At 35.7% G+C, this 21,850-nt stretch overlaps 1 protein-coding gene across 3 annotated transcripts in view; it reads left to right on the top strand.

Moving 5' to 3' along the window:
- The window catches only part of LOC137580198 (uncharacterized), a 393,130-nt gene that overhangs the window by 271,193 nt on the left and 100,087 nt on the right, over positions 1-21,850 (top strand). Inside the window, exon 1 of one of the 3 annotated variants that reach the window (XM_068294122.1) lies at positions 17,389-17,572. The exons of the other annotated variants lie outside the window; for them this stretch is intronic. Coding sequence (XP_068150223.1) covers positions 17,529-17,572 — 44 coding nt within the window. The 5' untranslated portion in view covers positions 17,389-17,528. Of the gene's footprint in view, positions 1-17,388; positions 17,573-21,850 lie in introns of those variants that run through there. 3 annotated transcript variants of the gene reach the window in all.

Below are 21,850 nucleotides of genomic sequence, written 5' to 3'. Positions count from 1 at the left end.
TGTTGGGTTGGTAACTCGCGCAGAGTATATACATATATTTTCATATTTTGCCACGCCCACTTCCGCCTGCATAATTTAGAAAAAACCGATTTAGTCCTGTACTTTTTGACTATCGCATTCAAATTCGGCAGACTAATTAATCTTATCTACTTCCACCATCGGACTAGAAACATGCAAAATATGCGTATAAACGTATTTTAATAAGCGGTCCACAAGGCCAGAATTGGCGGTTGGCTGGTGGCGGCGCTAGAGTGCTCGTGTGTGAGATAGCACATAGTATGAAGCATGTAAAAACAATTTAATAGACATACATTTGGTTTTCGAAAATTGAAATATTTGTTTCACCTGGTGGATGGTATACCCAAGTCGGCGAGTCGACTTACTTCATTAAACTGCAGTTCAAATCGTCAAGTTGAAGGGATCAGCCATTTTCGTGAAAGCAAGACCGATTCTTCAGAAATCGAGCTGCACTATTACCAGGATATTCCAAACAAATGAAACAACAATTAATGAATGAGCTAGCTCTTCGATGTTCAAAGCAATATATAAATAGGGAAGTGGACACTCCACGAACCGTTAGCGCATCAAGCCGCTAAGTATTTTCTTTTTGCATTGTGGGCCAATAAAAGTATTGTTTGAAAAGGAAACTTCAGATCCAGTTCGAAAACAGGTGGCAAATGTAGAAAATCAAATTCTTCTTTCAAATCCCAAGAGTCGCTTTTAAGTTAATCACGAATTTTATTTAACAATGATTGGTGTGATTGCGGATACATCCTCCCAGGTCTTTGGATTCTTCAATGAAAGTCCTTCTAACTTTAAGGACTTGGACAAAATGTTTTTCACTCCAGCTATATAATTCGCATGGATTCGATGCTTTGAATGCCTAATTAATATTTCTTATAGCCTGTCCTTACCTAAATGGCAAGTGCGTGGAGAAAATAAAGGAACTGGGCCACTAAAAAATAGAAAAAACCAGAGGGCCGGGGCTAACTTCGACCGCGTCAAAGTTTGTATACCCTTGCAACTTTTTTGGTAACTCTTTCCTTACCTACTAGCCATCAATGTGGAAGAACGTTTTATCTAAAAAGCCTTATGTTTGCAAAAGAATGGCCTACAATCGTAGGAAATAACGAAGATATTGATCAAAGTCACTGTTTTCCACCGATCGTTCCTATGGGAGCTATATGATATAGTCACCCGATCTTTATCAAATTCGACACAGTCATTAACAGATATATAAAATTAAGAAATGTTTAATTGGAAAACAATCACGTTAAAAGTAACGAAGTTATTTATAAAAGTCACTGTTTTCGCCCGATCGTTCCTATGGGAGCTATATGATAAAGTCACCCGGTCTTGATCAAACTTGGCACAGTCATTACAAGATATACTATACTAACAGATGTTTAATTTGAAAGCAATCGCGGTAAAAGTAACGAAGTTATTTACAAAAGTCACTGTTTTTGACCGATCGTTCCTATGGGAGCTTTATGATATAGTCACCCGATCTTGATCAAATTTGGCACAGTCGTTTATAAGCGTAATAAACTCTCTAATATTGTATATCCCGGCTGAATCCGAGATATACAACCCCTGCAGTATATACAAGCCTACGTGCAAAATTTCAGCTCAGTAGCTCTTACGGTCTAGGAACAGTTTGCGTTGATCCAGACGGACGGACGGACATGGCTATTTGAACTCGTCTCGTCGTGCTGATCAAGAATATATATACTTTGTATGGTCGGAGATGCTTCGTTCTATGCGTTGCACACTTCTGACCAAAATTAATATACCCTTTTTGCAAGGGTATAACAAAAAGAGTAGGAACGATTTTTGATTATAACTAAAACTATATACAAACGTTTTATCCCTAAAAGCGAGCAATATAAATTTCGGATAGTACACTGCTTTCACTGCTTGTACTGTTAATTAGCGTCATACTAACTAACAGAATGTTAGTCTACTATGTAAAACTTGAAAAAACAATAACTGCGGTGCACAGTGGGCGATTTGGCTGATCTAGCGTAACGAAAATAATTACTCAAAAAATAAAAACAATTTTGCAATAATGGTAATTTTTATATTATTTGGACTCTTCAAGGCACAAAATTTAATAACTTTTTGTTATGCTTTTTTTTTTATTTACATGTTTTTAACATTTTTATTGTCTGCATTTTTAACTATTATTAACTATTCTTTTAACTATTATAAACTATTATTAACTATTATTTTAACTATTATTATTATAAATAATAATAGTTATCCGATTCCGAATTGGAATTTTCTGAATCTGAAGGGTAATTTGATAGCAGACTTCGAACTTCCTTATCAAACACTATTTCTTTACTAAATTTATTTCGTTTGTTTTTGCACAAACTTGTTATAAGTGGGTCTGAAGCAACTGATAATGAATTCATTAAATCCTCCATTGTATTTACACGGGAGTTTTTTCGTGTTTGCTTGAGCCGAAAATTTCGTAAAATTTTGTTATTTGCTTCCGACATAATGCCAATCGGAAGTGGTACACATTTTATAATTTCGGTTCCGTGAATTAATATTTTGTGCAATGAGCTGGTCATGTAAAACCAAGAATATTCTTGCACAAATATCTTCGCAGTTTCCATCGTATATTTTCTAAAGCTATCGGCATTTATTGCACAACCTGAAGACATGGAACGCAAAATAACACCAAGTCTTTTTATCAGGTCATGGTTTACTCCAGTAATTTGAGCGGACAGTTCTGACTTTTCAAAAAACCTTCGAGCTGTATTTCCACTATTCGTGTTGCCAGACCCTTGCATTGGAATATGTACCAATAAAGACATTTCGATTCTGAATCTTTCTTGGATGACTGCCTTTTGTTTATAGACTATGCTCTTGTTCGAAGCACGAACTTGCCACTTTTTAATTGGTAGACGATAGCCGATATGTAGCATACATTCAAAGCAGCGAATCCAACAATGCAAAGTCGATAATCCAAACTTCAGCAAGTCCTCATTTCTTGCCTAGTTGTTAATTGCATTTGAATCGTTCATAGCCTTAGGCGTTGCTTTACAAATACCACATGTTTGCGATGATGTTTCGGCAATCACGCCTCAAACTTTGCCATCGATCATGGTAAGTTGCAATTTGTGGTAAACTTGAAAGCTACTTAGGCACAATTCTCAATATCTGTGAATTCATTTTTTCAATTTGCGCTCTAACCAATTCTGTAGACTCTTTGGCAAAGATTATTTTTAATGGTATACAATACCGAGTCGATGCCGGGCGAGGATTTTGCCAAAGTAAGCTGGTTTCCAATTGTAATTGTAGCGGCACTATGCATATGAAAAATATGTGCTCATCTGCCATCTTAAGCTCCGAATTACTGATGCTCTGCCGATATGTCGCGTGTCCCGAACTCCGATCGCAACCCCATTTGGAAATGAGGCTCAAAGACTTATATTTATCGCCATTATCCGAGAGTTAGCTAAAAACTTCGGGATGCGCACCAACAATTCTCGTAATGGTGTGGTCCAACATTTCTTGTAAAGGAACTTCAGCCCAACTTTCTTCCGTTCTGATGCAATCCGGATAGCTCATTTTTTTCGCCGATCGCAAAACATCATATGTTGGATATATATTAGGCAATAGATAGTATGAGTTTTTCGTGTAATCGCCATCAATACAAAGCGCCAATGCTTCTTCGGGAGAATATTTAATGGGGAGTCGTTGGTCTGCATCAAAACTTTTTTTTATTTTTTTAGATGCGTCGGGATCTGCTTCTACCATTGAAACAATGTCCGATGCACTCCGTTTACCACATTTATATAGGCTTATACGTGTTGCTCTCATAAGGTCATTGCAAAAATTGTTTTCCACAAGATGTGATAATTTTGTGCACTGACGTGTGCCAATTTTCAATATCTTTTGGTTTTCGCCCTGGAGCCAATTTTTCTTCAGGGCTCAGAAGAACCAAATCGTCGTTGAGCAAAGCTGCGTTTTGTTCTCCAATCGATTCTTATCTCTGTTGCTTTTCTTCCACTTTTCAGACAATTTTTTGTGGAAAATTTTGAGTTTATCCAAAATTGAATGGTCGTCCTGCTCACTACAGTCCCATTTCTTGAGAACATTAGAAAAAATGTAGTCGACAAGTGCAGAATACTTCTTTGAAGCGCATTTTTCCTCATGCCATACTATTATAGTATTTAAACAATTTCTTGTTGGACAGAATACTTTAAATATATATCGAATATATTTTTGTTTTTACTGCACCCCTGAATTTTCGGCACACTTTTAAAGTCTGGTGTTTAGTCAGCTGTTCACTCTGCCAAAAAAAGCGGGAAATTGTAAGCAAACTTTGAGCCTGTGTAAAAAATTAACAAACAAACAATGATTACTTTTTCCGAGTTTTTCCGAGGTAAATTTATATTATCATCTATTTTAGAAGCAATCGTCAAAAATATCTTATTTAAAATAAAACCAAAGTTGTTTATTTATAGTTTGTATTGCTTAATCAAGAAACAAAATTTGTTGTTTATTAATAACAGTTCAAAACAAAATATTAAACTTTAAGTTGTTGACTTTTAATTGCTATAATTATTTTAATCCCAAATTAATTTTAATCACATTACGTATACGCTGCGTGGGCTAGTATGGGACGTCAAGAGGGGTTGGTCAAATCAATCAATCAAAATGGTTATATGTGCAAAGTTTCAACTCTTTAACTGCATTCCTTCTAATTAATGCCACAAAATCTGGATTTTGGACCACAGTGCATTGTAAGAATGGGCAGCTCAGGCCAGCTAATGTTGGACAATTCACATGGTGGACGAACAATATAATATCACAAAAAGAAAATTTTTACGGGCCAATACGGGTCTAATAATTTTTTATTCTACAGAAGATGAAATTGGTTAACAATAGGGTATTAAAGAGACAGATGGTTAAAAGTACAATTAAACAACACAACATATATACACAGGTCACAATACATTTAGATTCTTAAAAAACATACCTTCACTTTGTGAAATACAAAAAAACTGGATTGAAAATGAAAAAAACAACGTTTTAAAGGAAAGCGCCATTGAGTGTTTGTGTTGTATTATAGAATTAGCAACTAGTCCGCAGACTAAATTTTATGGACTAAGCCCACTAGCAGACCTAAGAGAGGCGCATGAGAGGCAAGCCCGTTTAGGACCACTGGAGCAGCAGACGCTTGCAAAGACGCACATTTGGGCATACATTTGGTCAGAAAAAGATCTAAGGAGACAGGCGTAAAAAAGTGGAAAGGGTATCAGGCATAAAAAGAGTATATGGTTCTCTAGGCTTGAGGAAAGGCTTCCCCCGCTAATTCTTTGTTTAATACATAAAAGCTTTTCTTAGAGTGATTATCAGAAAGCGAAGCTGTCATGCCCTAATGTGGAGGAGATTAAGTTAAATTTTGGCTGAAATAACTTTTGTCTTTAATTTTTTTTTTTGTCCAATAATTTTGTCTTAATGCTAATATTTTAAGTTCAAATTTATTTTTATTATTATTATTATTTTTTTTTTTTTGTAATCTTTTATTTTATTGTGCTTTTATAATTTTTTTATTGTGTGTAAGTTTTTTTGACATGATTGAACTTCTGTGAAAATTTTGATTAACCCTTGTTTCGGCACGCCACTGGCATAAGCTCACCATGGTGGTAACATACTGACGTTTAATTCTCTCTCAAGCGATAGTACTCTCTCCCTATGCTAAACATAATTGCTTACAGATGTCACCAGAAAGATCTTTATATACCTAACTTTGAAATGTTCTATTATCTTGTTACATTCATTAAAATAAGTTCTTAAAATGGATTTGGTCTGTGGCATTATAAGGGTAAAATCGGTTTGGCATAGAGATCTCTGTGTAATTTTATATTTTAGCTTTGTTTCAGTGATCATGGTAGGGTGGGCGAGTTTTAAAGGTGTTATTGATATCGGACCCCTTTCTTTTTCAGCAGCGGCGATAAAAAACTGCGGTAATTTTCTTCCTTTTCTCTATTCTTTTTTTTTTTGTAATGGAAAATAATAAACCAAGTGTAAGTCATCTTAGTACGCGAAATTATTAATAACATTTTTACTAGTAGAGCGAGTAGGCTACACAGGCCGACATTTTTGAGGTCATTAAAAAGTGTTTCTTCTGCCTGTTTCATACATTTTGGCGACTTTAATATATCATTTCACCCTATGGGTGTATGGTATAATAAGCTTACTAATATTAAATTTCCCGCCAATAGCTCTAAAAATAACGAAGTTATTGAGAAAAGTCACTGTTCGTGTTCGGGAGCTATATGATATAGTGGTCCGATCCGGCTGAATCCGAGATATACAAACCCTGCAGTATATACAAGCCAACATGCAAAAAATTCAGCACTGAAGCTTTTACGGTCTAGGAGGAGTTTGCGTTGATCCGCCGTTGAAAAAAAAAAAACGTAATTAATGCAAACATGAAATCACGTTATGGTTATTTTAAATAATTCAAGTCAATAAAATAGAGTAACTGTAAAAACAAAGTGAGAGAAACTGAGAAGACCACCATTAAGTCTTAGAGCGCAAAGGAGAAATCATCATAAAAAACACCCTTCCACAGTGCATCTATGGAAGACCTTTCAGCGACTAAACTATGGGGCAAGTGCCTAGTGTATTTTTATTGGGCATTATCAATTCGGCGACCCTCAAACCAAGTTTTTGCGAACTATGGGGTAATGGTAGTCAATTGATACTCTGATTTGTTGATGTAATTTCTGTTTCAGCGATTTATGATCAACCAAATAATGGAAAATAATTTCAGTATATAATGATTGAATTGTAGCGAGAAAAAAAAGTAACACAGGCCGACAATTTTGAGGTCATGAAAAAGTGTTTTAAGTTTAATAGGTCTCCTATAGTGATTGGGAGGTGCTGATCACGGCCCTGTACTTAGTATTTCTCCATCATGTCAGGATTTTGGAAAAATGCGTTAAAATAATTCAAAATTACCCTATTTGCATGATATAAACATAATATTGTACTAAAAACATTATTATTTTATCCTATTAATATATAAGGCTTGGTTTAAAAGAAATTTACAAAATATCAAATAGTTATTCCTTTGTTATAAGGCATAATATCTTACACTTTGGATATGGTTCTATAATGAGTAAAATTTTAACCAAAAAGTATGCTATAGGAATTCCAAGAATTGTGTGCTTTTTAATTTTAAAGAATTATACGTCTAACAAATTTATTGGTTATATGTGCAAACGAAACTTATTTTTTTTTACATAGAATATTCTTAAATCTAAAATTTCTATAGTACACTTTTGGGTGCCTATTTTCCAACCACAGATCTCCAGATTTCACAAAATCTGGACGTGATGGACAAAAACCAAGTATGCAGTCAGAATCAGATTACCCGAATTACTTAAGAACACATCTCAAGTTAACGTCAGCAAAAATCATGTCAGCCTGTGCTATCATCATCCTATCGTATCCCCCCATTTCTCACCGACTAATTTGAGCCAAGACCAGCACGTACTGTCGATAGGTCTTACCGAATTCCAACAGTTCACAATAAAATTCTACCAGGTGATATGTTACAACGGACTTGACTATATCGACTCAGCTTCTCATTCTGATCAAGAATATATATTCTTTATGGGGTTGGAAACGTCTCCTTCTGTGCGTTACAAACATCTGGCCAATTTTATAATACACTCTGCAAGGGTGTAAAAAGGACTATGCAAAAGAAGTGGGAACAGTAGCATCGGGGAATGCTAATAAATGGAAATACAGCCAGATCATTTTTTAAATAACTTATATCAGTGCTACGAAGTTAATCTTTTCGCCATTATACATGGCAAACAACGAAACTATTACCTACAAAATGGGGTTCCTATGATTTTACATGCCCAAATGAATTATACAAGGAAATATTGTCGTCGGAATACAATTTATATAACACTTTTTTAGTTATTTCAGATCCACTGCTATCATCAATATTAAAATTAACTTCACAGTGCAAAAAAAAAAAAAAAAAGTATCCAACTAAATCAAGAAGTCACAAATCTTCTAAACTAATTGTCTTGTATAATTTCTTTTCCAGATGAAATATTTGATTTTCTAATAAAAACTGTTGCATATTTTTTGGAAAAATATACACTGTGTCACAGGAAATTTTAAGGCAGTTTTTCAGAGGCAGAGATTTCATTTTTTGAACTACTTTTGAATTCAAAATAAATACATCAGACCACTACAATATGAAGACCAGACCACTAATTTGAACCAAACCTCGATAAGAGACTCACAAATAAAAATAGACAACAACGTTAAACGAACAGACATCATCAAATTTCAAAGAATACGATTCGGACACACAAAACTTACCCACGAATTCATATTCAAAAAACAACCCTCCCACTTCCACACCACCATTCCACACACTATTGTAAAATATTACCCAAACTCATGTAAATATAGGTTAACAAAGAAAATGTAAATAATTATTAATTATAAAGCACTGCATAGTATATATTTGACAACTATCTTAAGACCATAGCAGTTATAGCTAGCACATAGATTAGAGGTAGTTTATAATTACCTACTAACCATAGTTTAAATAATTAAATACGCTTGTTTCATAAAATCCTGACAAAGTTTGCAAAATTGGTAAACGATTCATTCCAATATAAAAAATTTTAAAATATCAATCGTTGAGTTGAACACTTTATGGTTTACATTTAAAATTTAATGAAGTAAGTAAGTCGACTCGCCGACTTGGGTATACCATACACCAGGTGAAACAGAAATTTCAAATTTCGAAAACCAAATGTATTTCTATTAAATTGTTTTTACATATGCTATCTCGCTCACTCTACAAATACACGAGCACTCTAGCGCCGCCACTAGACAACGGCCAATTCTGCTTTTATGGATCGCGTAGTAAATTTGAAGTTTGGTAGAAATATATATGGTTATAAAAAAAAATACATTTTAAATATGGTGACTTTAGCCTTGTTAGTTTTCGAGAAAATCGGGAGCGGAAGTGGGCGTGTCAAAATTTTTAAATAGTCAATATCTGCGAGTCTATAAAGCTAGTTTACATACCAAATTTGATGTCGGTAGTTTTTAAGAAAATCAGTTTTATGTAAATTCCCGGGGCGGAAGGGGGCGTAGCAAAAAGTTTCTACAATTAGTTTCTGAGCGCTAACTAAACGAAAATATAAACCAAATTTGATGTCTCTAGCTGTTATACTCCGAGATCTGCGTGTTCATACTGACGAACGGACGGACGGACAAACGGACATGGGTAGATTGACTCGGCTGTTGATCCTGATCAAGAATATATATACTTTATAGGGTCGGAGAAGCTTCCTTATGCCTGTTACAAACATTTTGGCGACTTTAAAACACCATTTCACCCTATGGGTGTATGGTATAAAAATGCAATTGACGAGAATTAAACACCTCAAACCCTACTTATAGTACATTATATAACTTATGCTATTTAATGGGGTCTTTGAGAAGAACTGAGCGGTGACCAGCAAATTTTTACACCCTTGCAAAAGGTATTATAAAATTGGTCAGATGTTTGTAACGCACAGAAGGAGACGTTTCCGAACCCATAAAGAATATATATTCTTGATCAGCATGAGAAGCTGAGTCGAAGCTGTGCGTCTGTCCGTCTGACCGTCTGTCCGTGTGTCCGTCCGTCCGTCGGTGCGTATACGTTTTACTCAGCCATCTTAAGAGCTATCGGGATGAAATTTTTTTTGGGTCTTTTTATTACCCGGGTTAGATAAAGTATGAAAATCATCAGGATCGGACTACTATATCATATATGTAGTTCTGGAAGAAACATTTTCATAAAAATTCGACGCAGACGCATCGCTACATAAACTGTATGTGTATGCGTGCGTTGCTTTGCTTAGGGAATGAGCGAAGAAGAAGAACAAATTAAAGTATGAAGAGTAAAATTGTTTTGTTTGTATATTGATGAATTGAGTTGCAGAATTTTGAGGTCATGAAAAAGTGTTTTAAGTTTAATAGGTCTCCTATAGTGATTGGGAGGTGCTGATCACGGCCCTGTACTTAGTATTTCTCCATCATGTCAGGATTTTGAAAAAATGCGTTAAAATAATTCAAAATTACCCTATTTGCATGATATAAACATAATATTGTACTAAAAACATTATTATTTTATCCTATTAATATATAAGGCTTGGTTTAAAAGAAATTTACAAAATATCAAATAGTTATTCCTTTGTTATAAGGCATAATATCTTACACTTTGGATATGGTTCTATAATGAGTAAAATTTTAACCAAAAAGTATGCTATAGGAATTCCAAGAATTGTGTGCTTTTTAATTTTAAAGAATTATGCGTCTAACAAATTTATTGGTTATATGTGCAAACAAAACTTATTTTTTTTTACATAGAATATTCTTAAATCTAAAATTTCTATAGTACACTTTTGGGTGCCTATTTTCCAACCACAGATCTCCAGATTTCACAAAATCTGGACGTGATGGACAAAAACCAAGTATGCAGTCAGAATCAGATTACCCGAATTACTTAAGAACACATCTCAAGTTAACGTCAGCAAAAATCATGTCAGCCTGTGCTATCATCATCCTATCGTATCCCCCCATTTCTCACCGACTAATTTGAGCCAAGACCAGCACGTACTGTCGATAGGTCTTACCGAATTCCAACAGTTCACAATAAAATTCTACCAGGTGATATGTTACAACGGACTTGACTATATCGACTCAGCTTCTCATTCTGATCAAGAATATATATTCTTTATGGGGTTGGAAACGTCTCCTTCTGTGCGTTACAAACATCTGGCCAATTTTATAATACACTCTGCAAGGGTGTAAAAAGGACTATGCAAAAGAAGTGGGAACAGTAGCATCGGGGAATGCTAATAAATGGAAATACAGCCAGATCATTTTTTAAATAACGGGAGCGGAAGTGGGCGTGTCAAAATTTTTAAATAGTCAATATCTGCGAGTCTATAAAGCTAGTTTACATACCAAATTTGATGTCGGTAGTTTTTAAGAAAATCAGTTTTATGTAAATTCCCGGGGCGGAAGGGGGCGTAGCAAAAAGTTTCTATAATTAGTTTCTGAGCGCTAACTAAACGAAAATATAAACCAAATTTGATGTCTCTAGCTGTTATACTCCGAGATCTGCGTGTTCATACTGACGAACGGACGGACGGACAAACGGACATGGGTAGATTGACTCGGCTGTTGATCCTGATCAAGAATATATATACTTTATAGGGTCGGAGAAGCTTCCTTATGCCTGTTACAAACATTTTGGCGACTTTAAAACACCATTTTACCCTATGGGTGTATGGTATAAAAATGCAATTGCCGAGAATTAAACACCTCAAACCCTACTTATAGTACATTATATAACTTATGCTATTTAATGGGGTCTTTGAGAAGAACTGAGCGGTGACCATCAAATTTTTATACCCTTGCAAAAGGTATTATAAAATTGGTCAGATGTTTGTAACGCACAGAAGGAGACGTTTCCGAACCCATAAAGAATATATATTCTTGATCAGCATGAGAAGCTGAGTCGAAGCTGTGCGTCTGTCCGTCTGACCGTGTGTCCGTCCGTCCGTCGGTGCGTATACGTTTTACTCAGCCATCTTAAGAGCTATCGGGATGAAATTTTTTTTGGGTCTTTTTATTACCCGGGTTAGATAAAGTATGAAAATCATCAGGATCGGACTACTATATCATATATGTAGTTCTGGAAGAAGCATTTTCATAAAAATTCGACGCAGACGCATCGCTACATAAACTGTATGTGTATGCGTGCGTTGCTTTGCTTAGGGAATGAGCGAAGAAGAAGAACAAATTAAAGTATGAAGAGTAAAATTGTTTTGTTTGTATATTGATGAATTGAGTTGCAGAAAACAGGTTTTGAACATGTAAAATTATTATTGTCAAGGACTGCAAGGGAAAATAAACTTCGGCAAAGCCGAATTTAACTTCTTTGATATTTAAACCCTTGCAAAAAGTGCCTAATTTGATCAAGATTGGGTGACTGTATCATAGCTCCCATAGGAACGACCGGTCGAAACCAGTGACTTTTGTCAATAACTTCGTTACATTCTACGCGATTGCTTTCAAATTAAACTTTTGTCAGTTTTATGTATCTGTTAAAGACTGTGCCAAATTTGATCAATATCAAATAACTTCGTTATTTCCTATGCTAAGATTGTAGGCCATTATTTCGCAAACATAAGATAAAGCGTTCTTTCACATTGATGGCAAGGCGGCGCGGCAAAAACTTGAAATAAACCCGAAAACTGTACCTACTAAACGAGTCATTCAAAATTTGGTGCCTTTTGCTTTTACAGTCTTCGAGAAATATGTGTTTATACGGATGGACGGACATGGCTGGATCGTATCGGCTGTTGATGCTGATAAAGAGTATATAAACTTTATCAAATATAATGTATACAAACTTTACGGAAAAGCTTCCTTCTGCCTGTTACATACATTTTGACGAATTTAATATACAATTTCAACCAATGGGTGCATGATATAAAACGCTATAACTTCAGAACGGATGAACCGGTTTTCACGGTTTTGCATTCGTTAGAAAAATAAAAATAAATAAAAATTCAGGATTATTTTCAAGAAAAAGAAAGGAAAACAAGAAAAATATGTTTTCACCTACAGCGCCATCTCTGATACACAATGTACTACAACGGCGCCAGTACGTGGTGTGTGAGTATTCCTTGGGAGTAGCACTTCACATTGTGATTTGATACTTAACAGGTTATATGATGAATCAGTACTTATCTGATACGATCCGGTTTAAAGAAGTTAACGCATTCTCCCCTGGTGTTAACCTACATATTTGGTCGACAGTATTTTAACGGCGATAACAATTATGATAAACTTTAGGTTGTAGGCCGCCTCTAGATGAACGGCCTTTAGTATGAAGAGGAATCCGTAACGCATTTATTTGTGTCTTCCAACGTTGACTAATAAGAGACTGATATGGTGGCCCCCCTATATTTAAATGTACCTTTAAAACAAGCTAGTCGGTAGATATAGGTGATGTCTTCTGAGAACACTTTTCACTACTGACAGGTAAACATTTAAAGCAATTAATGCGCTTGATTTTTCCACTAATGACTACTCATTAAGCGCGTTGATTTCATTTAAGGCAGAGGTTTTCCGGAACACTTAGCTTAAGAACTCTTAAGGAATGTTGTGGCTAAATGTGCAACATTTTCCTTTACGTTTACAATCGCACTAATATATACAGTAGAGTGTCCCAAAAAAAATTGAAATGTTTTTTTTTTTTAACGCATACCCTCTTATTTTGTTTGAATGGTCAAAAAACATCTTGAAATAAAGTTTCGACTATTTAGAATAACGGCAAACCGTGCCGAGTTGATCGCATGTCGGTACTTGTATAGTACGGCGCAAGCACTCTGTCGCTTTGATTGCGTGTAATTACTTGTTTGTTTTATTAGTCATCGCGTTGTTTTCGTGTAGTCAACATGTTAATGAAGTAAGGAAGTTCCAAAATGGAAATATTTTTAGTAGGGGACGCAAAACATCAAACATCATTCGTGAAGTGAACTTAAATGTCAGTGAAAGTGCAAATCTCACAATTCGTGAGTGTATTTTTTTTCGTGACCTAGATTAGTATGCGCGCAAACTTCGTTTGTTTGAAAATTTTGCAACGGCTACTTTCGCCGGCGCAAATGTAATAAAACAGATTTTCTCGAAAAACCAACAAAGTAAAAGTCACCAAATCTTATGTTTGCGAAATAATGGCCTACAATCTTAGCATAGGAAATAACGAAGTTATTGAGAAAAGTCGCTGTTTGTGACTTTGGGGTTTGTATAGGAGCTATATGATATAGTGGTGCGATCCGGCTGAATCCGAGATATACAACCCCTGCAGTATATACAAGCCTACATGCATTTCAGCTCTGTAGCTCTTACGGTCTAGGAGGAGTTTGCGTTGATTCAGACGGACGGACGGACATGGCTATTTGAACTCGCCTCGTCGTGCTGATCAAGATATATTTACTTTGTATGGTCGGAGATGCTTTGCATTGCACACTTCTGACCAAAATTAATATACCCTCTTTGCAAGGGTATAAAAATGCAAAAAAAAAAAAACCCAAGAAATGGGTTCGACATTAATTTGTTTCAAACTTAAGCACTTTGTTTAACATCGCACATGCCGATGCTCTTCAATCGATTAAAATAAATAAAGATAAGATCTTCTTGCAGCGACAAAGAGAACCAGGTCGTCGCGGTCATGTATTTTTCATCCTTAGATCAATCAACATCTTCTTGGGAACCACCTCTAGAAAATTCACCGTCTTATTCTGAAATAATAGAATTAGAGGAAAATAGGCCCAGCGCATGAGAAGCCTCCTCTCGGCCCGATAAAACTTATATGCGAAAAATATCTTAACTGCCAAGTTAGTTGCCGCATTAGACAGGTCTCAGTTAAGTGTGAGGGATTCTGTCTTTTTAATTGAAGCAACTATTAAGACTCTGGGGCACAATACGGATGAATTCCCTATAAGCAAGTCCTCTATTCATAGAGTTCGTACGGAAATGCAAAAAGAACGGGCTGAAACTATAAAAATTGATTTTCAAAACAAGGTCCCGGACACGGTAACTGTCCACTGGGACGGAAAACTGTTGCCAGCTCTAGATTCACGAAAAAGTAAAGAAGAATGCCTACCGATAGTTATTACATATGATAATAAAGAACAAATTATTGCTGTTCCTAAGTTGGATAGCTCCACAGGAAGGGAACAGGCAGATGCAGTTTGGAATATTATTACGAACTCGAACCTTGAAGACAAAGTGCAGATTCTCTGTTGTAATACTACTGCTTCTAACACAGGCCGCATAAATGGAGCTTGTGTGCTTCTCGAACAAAAAATGGGTAGAGAATGCTTATTTTTGCTTGCCGCCATCACGTTTATGAATTAGTACTTAAAGGCGTGTTTGAAGCGAAACGGTCAAGTAACACCAAGCCCAGACATCCCATTATTCAAGAAATTCCGAGAAAACTGGAAAAACATCGATCTCGAGAAAATCCAAAGCTATCTTAAAATGTTTCAGAACTGAATTAAATGCTGAATGCTGATCCTTGAATGCGCCATCCTAACGTGCAGTTTGAAGCAATGTCTTCGTTTCGTTATGATTCGTGGATTCTACTGGGTATTGTTAGATTAAAATTAGTAGCACAGTAGCACAGTCACTCTTCGGGTGCTCGCTCACGCCAGTAACTAATAGCTCCGCAGCGTTTATCGTCTTTGTTGCGACCCGTTGGCGGTCACCCTTCTTCGTCTCCGTTATGCCCGATATATCAAATGCAAAAGAAGATATTGAAAATAAAAACTAGAAAAACCTTAAACAACAACAATCCAACAAAACAACAACACCAGCAGCTAGCTTGTTATTGCTTCCTCCTCTTTCAATTTAGCAACAAACTCTAATAAAACAACCACATCAACAACAAACGCCCCGAACATGGGCTTTTCTTCCGAGCTCCCCCCCTTGGTCTACCTCAGCTGTACAAGCAACTGAATATTCAGCAGGCACTTCTGCCTTCCCATCCCGAAAAATATCAACTGTAGTATACTTTTAGGGATAGCATTAGGCCCAATGCTTTTAGGGACATATTATAAGTAACTAGAACTTAAGCATAATGTTAAGCTTTAAGTACCGTTAAGGACACTAGCCAAAAGACTCCATGTAATTGCTTCCCTATACTGGGCTTGCGGCCCCAAATAAAGCACTTAAAGTCAAATCTTCCCTTCGGCTACTTCATGGCCATCCTGCCTACTATCGGCAAAAGTTAAACAGGCAAAGCAAATAAATCATTGCCATAAGAACAAAAAAAGGCAAAAAAATTTTAAAAAAGCCCCGAAAAACAAATGCCATAGGACAATAAAGAAGCACTTCAAAAGGCATTGGAGGACTGCCCGCTGGACGGACCACAGCTTTTGACCATAGAACAGTACCGAGCCAGGCAACCTGCGGCACGGTCAGAGCTTGCTTGGAGGAAGCGAGAGGAGGAAGCGCCAACGGTCATTCCCCTTGTCGTAAAGCCAAAGCGCCGAGGCGGCGCTGGTCGGCTTCAGGAAGCAGCGTGCGGCCCTACTGGCACAAATCAACGGCGGAGCACCAACAACAGCAGATGCAGCATTAAATGAGAAAAAATAAAAATAAAAAAAAAATTAAAAAAAGTGCCAATATAGGCACCACCAACAGGCGATTTTTGCGCTGCCACTATTAAAATAATGTAAACAAAAAAAAAATAAAAAAAAAATTATATATATTGCCTACAAATTTTATTTCCAATAAGCCTATCATAGCCAGAATACCCTCGAAAACAAGAAGCAAAATACAAAAATTAAAAGTTTTTATAGCCCAATATACACTAAAATGAAAACATACAAAAAAATATATACATATAGGTACATATATAATTAAATAATAAAATCGACCCTCAAGAAGAGCATATGTGTCATACATGTGCGCTCAAAAGTGCACAAACAGCATAATCACAGTTGTAAAGCTTGCAGCGATCAAAGCAAGCTTTTGAAAAAAAGTGGAAATTAATATATTCCTTCCTGTTCTTTCATTGGACATTCAAAAAACAGACGTTTTATTTTTGTAATGAGAATACTACGAGTAGGCTACGAAGTATTTTGCAAGTTTTATTGTCCGATGGACATGCCGGCTTTTTTAGATAAATGTACGCATACAATATTACTGAAACAGATTTTAAAATGTAGTAAAACTGTGGCAGAAGCCTTCATGATGAAAGCTGTGAATGAAGAAAAGCAAGCAACTACTGAAAATGAAGATAAAAGTAATTTAACTGTATCGGTAGATGGAAACTGGCGAAAACGGGTATATACATCCTCTTTTGGAGTTTCATCTATAATGTGAGTATTGGAAAAAAAAAAAAAATACAGCCGAGTACGAAGAATGACATCAATCTCATGAAGATTAGTGTACCGCTAATCATAAAGGATCTTCCGGGAAAATGGAGGTAGATGCGATAGTCGAAGTGTTTCAGCAGTCAGAAACGAAATATGGAGTTAAGTATGCAAACTACATCGGTGACTATGATTCCAAGACCTACTCAGGAATTATAAAAGCAGATCCTTACAAAAATACAACCGTCAATAAAAAGGAATGTATAGGGCATGTCCAAAAACGCACCGAAGCAAGAGGATAGCTTGTCTACTTATACTCACGATTATTCTCCCCTACCTTCTGACATTTTAAGGGGCTATCCAGCCTATTTACGAAGATTTCAGCAGTGAAAATTTACTTAAAAATGAAAGCTTCAACCAACTAGTATAGAAAATATGCCCAAAAACGGAACATACTAGTTATGGGACTTAATTGTGGGCATAATTCTCATCGGTATGCAAATAAAATGGATGATGCACGTATGACAACGGCAGATAAGCGCCCCAACGACAACACTCGAGAAGATAGGTGCTACGATGGCTGAAGATCTATTATATGGCCCAAAAATAGATGACTCAGTGTAAGTAATTAAATAATTCGTATAATTCTACATAAATCGATTGCAAAACTTTAAATGTGTTTTTCGTAAAACCATGTTTTTCAAACTTGTGAACACTGTAACTTAAAAACCGCTACGTAGATTTCAATAAAATTTTTACAGCTTTTGAAAAACATAAAAAACTTGTGCCTGATCAAAGGATTTTTTTCCAAAATTTCGAATTTTTTTAACAATTAACTGAGGTTTTTTTTCCAATATCTGGACAAAATTTTCTTAGGCAGCCATTTTGATCATTTTGAAAAAAAGCTTCGATAAGGCTCGAGATTATCTATCAATAAAAATAATTTTTCTCAACCGATTGGTTTTAGATGAATCTGCAAGGGACTTCTGAAGTAACGGGCTACGCACAAACAGCGATAACAATAAAATAAAGAATAGCAATATAGACACAAGCAATGAATCAAATAATATAACTTTCATTCGAATCTAGAAGCAACTTTTGAATCCTAGTAGCAAAAGACACCGTAGAGCCAGGTATAGAAAATAACAAGATACATATATAAAACCAAAGATGGTGCAAACAAAGATTGAATTTCTTAATACAGCTTCTAAGCTGATTCAATAGTATAATGGTGTAGTAGAAAAACCTCAATAGTTTCATAAATTAATGAAATAAAGGCAGAACACAAATAAACAGCTGTTAAAGTCATAAAAACAAAACTAAATGAGGACTTTAGAACTCGAAAATATCACTAAATCATTAAAACACATGGTCATTACAGACAACGTAAACCCTGAAACAGCATAGAACTATGCAATTCAGACAGAAGTTTAAGGTCAGAACAATAAAAGAAGCTGGCAATTTCACTAAAATAAATTAAGTTGTTGCTGAATTTGTAAATACATCTACAAATATGGAACAGGATCACAGCATGTTTTACACTAAAAGAAACAACTACACAAATAATAATTACCCTACTAAAACACAACAAAATAATAATGTTAGACTTACAAACGTAGAAGAAAATTCGGAACACTCCGAAAGTACTCTGATGTAAAGAATAGAACAAATAAAATATACAGTTTAAATCGCAACCTTAATAGCTACATAACTTTGAACTTTGACGATGTAGGGACAATAAAATTACTATTTGACACAGGAGCTAATGTATCACTAATAAAATAGAAAATAGTAAGAAAATATAATACAGTGGACATACACACACGGACAAAACTTAGTGGAATAGGCAATGACGTCCTATTTACAATAGGTGAAACCAAACTCAAGATCAGCAACCTCTCAATGAAACACACCTTCTAAGTAATAAAAAATGATTTTCCCATCCCATGTGACGGAATTCTGGGGCTTTATATAAAAATTCAATTGCACACTCAATTATTCCACCAAAAAATTGATAATTGATGATTGCTATAGCCTCAAGCAATAATAACACCTTTATCCCTAATCAAGAATTGCACCCAATTGCTTCTAAGACTAACCCATGTGCCCAGACTTCCAAATTACTAACATGAACCTATTAAATGAAAACTTGTCCGATTGTGAAATCCTAAAAATAGACAACCAGCATGATTCAAAACATAAAACCAACATAATGAACAAACTAGCGCCCCATTTTCTCGACTTCGTGAAAGAACCTCTACATAAATTATGCTTAGAATTTGATGATAGAATCTGAACAAACCTCCTCTAATAATTTCTACATTCTCAGTCGAAACTTCACGGAGTAAAGACGTGCTATCAATCGTCACCGCCAGTGGTAACAATTACAAAAACAACAACCTTGCAAGTGCACTTGCACAAGTAAAACGCTCAGCAGAAACAATTACACAAAAAACAAAAAAACCATCCAAAAACAAAACATCATCGAACTCGTCACGAAGTCAAACTAAGCGGGCGAAAGCCCAACAAAAACGACAATGTCGCGACCGCCCGACATAAGCTTCCCAACACCGTGGGACAAATCTACCAACACGGAACCGAAATTTGTTGTAATAAGAAGAATAGATAACAATAGCTTCGAAAAAGTTTCACCCTTCATTATTAAAAAAGTCATTGATAACGCGTGCAATGGAGAAGTAGAATCATGTACCAAAACCCGAGATGGAAACCTTTTGGTCAAGACAAAAGGCACAACTCAAGCGCAGCGACTAATTAAAATAACACAGTTCCACGACTTCCCAGTGTGCGCAAGCGAACATAAGTCGTTGAAGTCTTCAAGAGGCGTTATCTACTCCAATGACCTGCGGAACGTTGACGAAAAAGAAATATTAGAAGAACTGAGTACACAGAAAATAACCTGTGTACAAAAAATAAAAAAAATGCAAAACGGTGAACTGATTGAAACCGGACTAGTCATTTTAACATTTCAGACGACGAAACTTCCAACTACAATGATGATTGGATACGAAAGTGTTAAGGTTCGACCTTACATTCCACTACCTCTTAAATGCAAAAAATGCTTTAGATTAGGACATGCAACTAAAAACTGCCCAAAAGAAAAACAACATTGCCAAATCTGCTCCACAGACATGCATAAAGAAGGTGAAGTATGTACCAAGCCTAAATTTTGCATAAATTGAAAAAATGTTATAAATGACGAATTCAACCATAGCCCGTTAGACAGATCTTGTCCAGCGTTCAAAAAACAAAAAGAAATATTAGCAATCAAAATAATAGAAAGAGTCGATCATAAAACGGCTACACGAATTTATGTCACACGCCACCTACATCAACCTACGCCTTACGAAAAGATCGCATCTATGCAGTCAAACATCTCCAATGACAAATCATCTCAACCAGCAAGCATCAGCCCAACACCACAGAATAAAAATAAAGCCCAACCTCGCCAAGTCAAAAGATACGATGACATAATGGATAGCGACCCATCACCCATTACCGGAACAACACAAGGCACCGAAGAAGACATGGAAGTAGACCCAACATTGAGAAATGACCCAAAAAAATCGATACCGGAATCAGATCGTAAGCTGAGAAGTCACTCAAAACCTAATCCTCTTACCAAACCCCTAAATGCTAAAGACAAATCTGACATACTAGAAAGTCAACTTAAAAGTAAAACTAACCAACTAATAAATTTGTAAAATTTTTATAAATAACATACTTAGATTTAGAAGTAATGATAATAATAATTCAATGGAATTGCAATGGTTACGTAAATAATTACGACCAACTACAAATAATGATAAAAGCAGTTAGCCCAAAAATTATCTGCCTTCAAGAAACCCACATTCACTCCCAACACAATATCCCTATCCCACTTAACTTCACAATAATTCACAAAAACTCATCAAAGAATTTACATGGAGGAGTAGCTATGCTAATCCACAATTCTCTCCAATATGACTCGCTCAGAACAAATAATGATTTCAATGCCGTTGGAATAATCCTTCATTCCAAATATAAAATCCAAATTATAAACACATACATCCCACCAAATAAACAATTCAACAAACATAATTTAGAAAATATGTTTGGTAACCCGAGCATCAATACCATAATATGCGGAGACTTTAATAGCTGGCACCAAAGCTGGGGATCACCAAAAAACAATGTTAGAGGGAATATTGTATTCAAATTTATTTCCCAGTCAAACTTCATTACCCTAAACGACGGCACACCATGCACATGTAGATCTCACTCTGAGGACCCCGAATCTGCTACTACATCTTAAGTGGAGAGCAGACACAGACCTCCATGGGAGCGACCACTTCCCCATCTACATAACTATTTTTGGCAATATAAGCTATGAACACCAAGATAGACGTCCTAAATTTAGACTTGATCTGGCGGATTGGCAAAAGTTTGCTATCCAAACTGAACATTTTCACTTAAAGAGGCCAAATAGCAATGAGGTAAACAAAGAAACAGCGAATTTAGTCAAAATAATTAGACAAAGTGCAAATATAAGCATACCACAGACATGTCCGAAATTCAATAAAAGGTTCTCAGTCCCGTGGTGGAGCAAGAAGCTAGAAGAGTTAAAAATTAGCAAAAACAAGGCATGGAATAAACTTAGGAAAAATATAAACAGTGAAAATATAGTAGAGTTCAAAAAGGCTAAAGCACTCTTTAGAAGAGAGTTAAAACAATCAAAAAGGCTTTCACTACAAAAATTCACTTCCGAAATTAACCCAACATCAACCCCTTTAAAAATTTGGTCAAATATCAACACTTTCTGTGGCAGAAAATTGAGAAACGGAATTCACTGTATAACCTCACCAAATGACCCTACAATAAATGTCATAAATAAGACGGAC

This window comes from Drosophila tropicalis, unplaced genomic scaffold, assembly GCF_018151085.1.
Source record: "Drosophila tropicalis isolate 14030-0801.00 unplaced genomic scaffold, ASM1815108v1 contig_830, whole genome shotgun sequence".
In the NCBI taxonomy this organism is placed as follows: domain Eukaryota; kingdom Metazoa; phylum Arthropoda; class Insecta; order Diptera; family Drosophilidae; genus Drosophila; species Drosophila tropicalis.
Note: the sequence above shows the minus strand (reverse complement) of the source record. Positions and strands in the feature narration are given on the sequence as shown.